General features: G+C 37.7%; 2 protein-coding genes across 2 annotated transcripts; both read left to right on the forward strand.

The window, feature by feature from the left end:
- Positions 1 to 1,105: 1,105 nt before the first annotated feature.
- LOC113352161 (cytochrome P450 94A1-like) lies at positions 1,106 to 3,581 on the forward strand. The gene is made up of 2 exons (XM_026596017.1): positions 1,106 to 1,949; positions 2,902 to 3,581. The coding sequence occupies exons 1-2, from the start codon at positions 1,106 to 1,108 to the stop codon at positions 3,579 to 3,581; spliced, it is 1,524 nt and encodes a 507-aa protein (XP_026451802.1).
- Positions 3,582 to 5,161: 1,580 nt separating this feature from the next.
- On the forward strand, positions 5,162 to 6,727 carry LOC113352162 (cytochrome P450 94A1-like). Its single transcript, XM_026596018.1, has one exon. It carries the CDS (start codon positions 5,162 to 5,164, stop codon positions 6,680 to 6,682), a length of 1,521 nt encoding a protein of 506 aa, XP_026451803.1. The 3' UTR covers positions 6,683 to 6,727.
- The last annotated feature ends 305 nt before the right edge of the window (positions 6,728 to 7,032 follow it).

Raw genomic sequence — 7,032 nt, forward strand, 5'->3', positions numbered from 1 at the left:
TTCAAAGTCATATATTCTTATATCGTGGCATCAATCCCTAACGTCCAAAATAATAGAATCCCCGTCATATATACAACGGACGGATGTACATTTCGTGAACTAACGGTCCAAGTGGCAGAATGGCCAAAGTCAATGTTTGGATCTGTCCCAAGGCTAATTTGTAATATGCGTGAATCTAATATCTCTATACGTGGTTCTAAAATTGTACATAGAATATTAGTAAACTACACCGAGTTTGTTTGTCCATTTTGTTGTACAACTTTGTCTCCATTCAACAATTTGTACATTTGCATCCTCAAAGGTCTGATTGACCGAGTCAAACTTTTAGGTTGTTCATTTTTTACGTTTTTGGACAAGATTTTATGCTTGCTCCTCGTGCTTTCTTTAAATTGCAAATTAAATTATGTCATTGGGTATTTAATTTGCAAGATATGATTTCATGGGGTGTTATTCGTGTTTTTGATTTCTTGTCTATTTGGTAACATTTTCTTTTTGCTTTGTCTTAATTTGCTGCGAAAGGAAGAGAATGAAGCACCAGGTTGCACCCGGGTGAAGCTTCCTGCCCAACAACTTTCTCCAATTCCTTACTTTACCTTACCATAACTTAGTTAGTTTAACTTGATACCTAGTACATATATAGATACTGTGATATTGTGCTAATGTCCTACGGCTGTCTACATTTTTTTTGAAAAAAAAATTTGCGAAATTTTTTGCATTGGTTTCCTTTTTTGTTTTTTGTTTTCCCTTGTAGATGAAACGTAAGTATCTCTCAAAATGTAGTCAGATAAGGAAATTTGAATATATCCCTCTCCCATATTTTTATTAGGAAACGTAGTTAACGTGGTATTTTTTTTCCGATATATAATGGTCAAGACATCTTATTATGGAAGCATAGTCAAATCAGGAAACCCAACAATCCGACGGATGTCTATATAGAACATATAACGAATCGATCCACGTCGTGGGATGACGAAATTGATGGTCGGATTTATCAGGCTACACACCACTTCAGTTTATATATATCGATGTTTATGTTTAGTATCTTCTGTCCTACACGCTTCTCTTGTCTAGTTACATACTGAACTTAATACTCATTTTTTGTATCATGGTAGACCTTGGGATTTTACTCTCATGGTTTCCTTGTATCTTCCTCTTTTTCTTCACCTTCCTCTTCTTCTTTTATAAAACAAATAAGTCTGCATCAACTTCGACTTCTATATTGCCAAAATCATACCCATTAATCGTTTCTTGTTTCACTATTCTTGCGAACAGAGACCGGCATAATCAATGGGCAGAAGAGGTTCTTGCCGTATGCCCAACGAACACCTACGTGCTTCGATACCCCGGTACTTGTATGGTTTTCACTGCTTATCCTGAAAATGTTAAACACATTGTCAAGTCTCATTTCTCTAACTACCCAAAAGGTGCAGTCCTTAAAAACATCCTCAGTGATTTCTTTGGCAATGGGAATGTCAATGCAGATGGTGATCGCTGGAAGTTTCAGAGACAATTATTATTAAGTCATGAATTCAACCCCACATCTCTTCGTAAGTTCTTCGAAGAAGTTGTTAAGGTCGAGATATTCCAACGATTGATTCATGTCCTCTCAATGGCAGCTGAAAATAATTCTGAGCTTGATCTTCAAGATATCTTCCAAAGATTTGCTTTCGATACTATTTGTAAGAAAGCGTTTGGGTATGATCCGAGCTACTTTTCACCATCCCGAGAAGAAACAGAATTTACAGCTGCATTCGAAGATGCTAACAGGATAACGAGTGAACGTGTCGGTCATGTTATCCCTTTAGTTTGGAAACTTAAGCGATTTCTCAACATAGGATCAGGAAAGATACTTAAACAAGCAATTGCAACAATCCGGGAATCTATTAGAAAAATTGTAAGGCAAAAGAAACATGAACTCAAGGAGAAATCTTTTCTGGAGACTACTGATGATCTCATTGTTAGAAAAAACGCTTTAAAATTACCAATTTTTCCATGAACTATGTTTTGATCCCTAGACCTATTGCCCATTAATTGTTTTTTCATTTGAATAGATAAAACAATAGTCCCACATTGACTAAAATCTAAAGAGTTTTAGACTTAAATACCATAGAATTGGCTATAAGGGCATGGCCCTTGGGTCATTATACTTTTGTGCTTGGAGGGAAGGCCTAGACTAGGGCAAGGTTGCCTTTCCCGTACGCGCGGTGCTTCGCACAGAAGCACGCCGCCGTCGGTTGGGTCGGGCTCGGGTGTGGGTGTTCCTATCTTTTTGCTGAAATTTTTGGTACGTGTTTTGCCACACAAGTAGAAGAATCTTTTCCTTGTCTGTACGTGTCTTGTCTTGGCTTCTTGTCCTGACTTCATTGTCTGAACGTGCTTGTCTTGGCTTCTCTGTTTGTAAGTGTTTTGTCCTGGCTCCCTTGTCTGTACGTATTTGGCTTGGCAGCAACACACTGCTCCATGCCTGACAAAACAACTTTTCTTGCACTATCTTTAACCCAACATTACCAGTATTTCTGTCATAAGCATGGGTTTTTCTTTCTTGTTTGTAACTACACAAACACTATATAAGAGAGTAGTTGTAAGCTCAGAAAACACACCACAGAGAAACATCTCTTCTACTCTCCCTCTGTTTTTCTGTAAACATCTCTTTTACTTTTTTAAGTTCTGCCAAGCTCTAAGGGTACCCTCATTGTATGCTACATTGAGGGGTACTAACTGTAGTTGTATCCTGGAGGTGACTCGCCAACTGCTGTAGCATCTCAGAGGAGTGGCAGGCGATATTGCCTTTAGGACAGCGTAGTTTACGTGCCTCTACATTTTCTGTGCAGCAACATCACCAACATTATTTTGGGCTAAGTATCTTCTTCTCAGTTACATTATTAGTATTTTACCCAACACTCATATCAAGGATCGTTAAAGACCATAATGTGGATGAAGAATTGTTGATTGATATTTCCATAAATTTCATTGTAGGAGGCCTAGATACCATTTCAGCAGCCTTGACATGGTTTTTCTGGTTGGTTTGTTCCAATCCGGAAGTAGAGACAGAAATACTAAAGGAGATAAACCAAACAGCTGAAGAACCTGGCTATGACGATGTCAAGGACATGGTTTACATTCACGCGTCACTTTGTGAAACCATGAGGTTGTACCCACCAGTGCCGGTCGAAAGTAAAGAAGCAGCAAGTGATGACATTTTAGCTGACGGAACGATTATAACGAAGGGAATGATGGTCTTATATTCTTCTTATGCGATGGGTAGGATGGAAAATTTGTGGGGTTCGGATTGGAATGAATTTAAGCCAGGGAGATGGTTAGAAAGGAAAAATGTTACAGGAAAATTAATCTTCGTGGGCAAGGATCCTTATACGTATCCGGTATTTCACGCAGGTCCAAGGATTTGCTTGGGTAAAGAGATGGCTTTCCTAGAAATAAAAATGGTTGCAGCAGAAATTTTACGCCGATTTAAAGTGGTTCCAGTTGCAAAAGGGGATGATTTTGCACCTGTGTTTGTTTCGTATGTGACTGCGAAAATGAAAGACGGCTTCCCTGTAAAGATTGAAAAAAGGACCACATAATTCTCCCGTTAGGTTTGATTTTGAGTGCCTGAAGTAAAGGGAGTTTTATGGGCATTTAATATTTTCATTGTTTATATTTTATTAATGATGTTTTTATAAGCAAAATAAATGATTTTCTGTTCTAAAATTTTTGGTTCATGTTATGTGTAAGGGGCTCATCCATATGTGATTAGTAATTCTGATGAATAAGACTTTTCTTTCTATTTGCTATAGAACACGTTATAATATGCAAAGACTCCGTAAAAAAAAAACATGAATTCCCAACTTAGTAACTAAAAAAATGATCGAATTAGAAATAGTTAAAATGTTTAGAAGAACAGAAGACAAGTTGAGAATTGTTCATATTTAATAGCAGTTTCAGGTTAGTTTCGGATTCAATATCCGAGAACGATAACAACACGCGAGGAAATCAAGAAAGTCCAAACTTTGCATAAGCGATTTGATGTCTGCGCCTAGAAATAGTGTCACTGCTTCTTAACAAAGTTAACTGGGTTCCCAGCTATCACTACATGCATATGACAAGCAAGTAGTTTTTGGTGTTACATTAAAAGTTCTTGCCAATAACATCGTAACCAAAGAAATAGTCTCCACTAGTTAATATTACAAGCATGTTACACTTCTGCATCATTCTGCTCAATTAATCTCATTTGTTGAAACGGAAAATAGAATAAATTACTTCTAAAGATTGTGGACGTAAACAGTTTTACTGAGAAAAGTATCTCCAGAATTCTTGAGAAGTAGACGAGTAAAGATCACTGACTAAGTTATTTCCACCTTCGAGAGACTACTGCGACGCATTTCATTTGGGATAAAGGCAAAGAAGGAAAGAGTATGCATTCAGTCAGTACCCTTAGACCATGGAGGTCTTGGCATTCGTAAGTACCAATACCGATGAATGATGCCATTACTATCCAAGTGGAACGCTGGAGATTTGGTTTCGTCAAGACTCATTGGGGAGCACTATTATTTTTATGGAGAACAAATCTTACACTGGAAATCAAAGATACAACATATGGGTGCTCTACTTAAAACCAGCAAAAACTTAAGAGCCAACTTCAAGCGAGTTGTTTTTATGCATCTACCAACTAGATATTTTACATGCTTCAGGGAGCTTGGATACCTCTGAAGCAATGAACAAAACAGTCGCTAAGGGTGGTTGGTCTACCTCTGAAGAAATGAACGAAGTAGCCGCTATTGGGTGGTTGTTCCACTTAATTGTTTAGGAAGTGGTAGTCGTATGAAGTGGGAATGCCCACTAAATCAATAATTCGGTTCATAAATAGCTAACTTGTAAAAATTGAATTAAAAAAACTGAGATCAATACAAATGTAGTCCTGTCTTTTCTAAGTTTGTTTTTCACTCTACTCCTCTCAATCCATGAGGGTCTACCTCCGGAGCAATGAAAACAAATAGTAGCTATAAGGTGGTTGGTCGATAACTTATGCGATCACATGCAGCTAAAAACCTTTATAAATCCCAACTCTTGCAACCACAGAGCGACTTAAAACGAGTTATATTTTCTCCTACACTTCTCTTGCCAAGTTACGTATTGAACCGAACTTGATACTCATTTGCGTATCATGGTAGACCTCGGGAATTTACTCTCATGGTTTCCATACATCTTCCTCATTTTCTTCACCTTCCTCTGCTTCTTCTATAACACTAAGTCTTCATCATCTTTAACTTCTATATTGCCAAAATCATACCCGTTGATCGGTTCTTCTTTCGCTCTTGTTGCAAATAGAGACCGTCATAATCAATGGGCAACAGAGATTCTTACTGTGTGCCCAACAAACACTTACGTGCTTCGATATCTCGGTGGTTGTATGGTTTTCACTTCTTATCCTCCGAATGTTAAATACATTGCCAACTCTCACTTTTCCAACTACCCAAAAGGTAAAATGCTCAAAAACATCTTCAATGATTTCTTTGGAAATGGGATAATCAATACAGATGATACCTGGAAGTTCCAGAGACAAATGTTAAGTCATGAATTCAACTCCACATCTCTACGTAAGTTCGTCGAAGAAGTTATTAAAATCGAGATATTCCATCGATTGATTCCTGTTCTCTCAATGACAGCTGAAAATAATTCTGAGCTTGATCTTCAAGATATCTTCCAAAGGTTTAGTTTCGATACGATTTGCAAGCTTTCGTTTGGGTATGATCCAAGCTACCTTTCCCCATCACTGAAAAAAACAGAATTTGCAGTTGCATTCGAGGACGCCACCAGAATAACGGGTGAACGTATTGCTCAAGTTATCCCTTTAGTTTGGAAACTTAAGCGCTTTCTCAACATAGGATCAGAAAAGATACTTAAACAAGCAACCGCAACAATCCAGGAATCTGCAAGAAAAATTATAAGGCAAAAGAAACAGGAACTGAAGGAGAATTTTTCTCTAGAGACGTTTACTGATGATCTCCTTTCAAGGATGGTTAAAGACGAAAATTTAGATGAAGATTTCATGATTGATGTTGCCATAGCTTTCATTTTAGCAGGTCAAGATACCACTTCAGCGGCCTTGACATGGTTTTTCTGGTTGGTTTCTTCCAATCCCGAAGTAGAGAAAGAGATACTGAAGGAGATAAGCCAAATAGGTAACGAACCAGGTTATGATGATGTCAAGGACATGGTTTATATTCATGCAGCACTTTGTGAGAGCATGAGGTTGTACCCACCAGTACCTGTCGAGAGTAAAGAAGCAGAAAATGATGACATTTTACCTGACGGAACGATTATAAAGAAGGGGATGATAGTCCTATATTCTTCTTATGCGATGGGTAGGATGGAAAATTTGTGGGGTTCAGATTGGAACGAATTTAAGCCAGACAGATGGTTACAGAGAGAAAATGTTACGGGAAAATTAAGCTTCGTGGGCAAGGATTCTTATACGTATCCGGTATTTAACGCAGGTCCAAGGGTTTGCCTGGGTAAAGAGATGGCATTCTTGCAAATGAAGATGATAGTCGTAGAATTTTTACGCCGATTTCATGTGGTTCCAACTGCAAACGGGAACGATATTGCACCGGTGTTTGTTTCGTATGTGACTGCGAAAATGAAAGGTGGCTTCCCAGTTAAGGTCGAAAAGAGGAACAAATAATTCTCTTTGTAGTGTGTGATTATGAGAGTCAATAACAAAGGGGAATTTATAAAAACTTAATATTTTATTATAGATGCTTTTACGAACAAAATAAATAATTTGCTCTCGTTCAATTTATTTTATCATACATATATATATTGTTGGAAAATATACTAAGTAACAATTAAAGGAGACATGTTAACGTAAGAAACACCAAAACTATGAGTACATGATATTTCGAATTGCAACTCTTTCACAGTGGCATTCTATCAAACACCTTGTATGCAACAGAACTGCGCAATGATTGCCAACAACAAAGTACTCCACAGTTATCATGGGTGTATTCTAAACAATACCCAACTGCATGTATA

Source organism: Papaver somniferum, chromosome 2 (assembly GCF_003573695.1).
Source record: "Papaver somniferum cultivar HN1 chromosome 2, ASM357369v1, whole genome shotgun sequence".
NCBI lineage: Eukaryota > Viridiplantae > Streptophyta > Magnoliopsida > Ranunculales > Papaveraceae > Papaver > Papaver somniferum.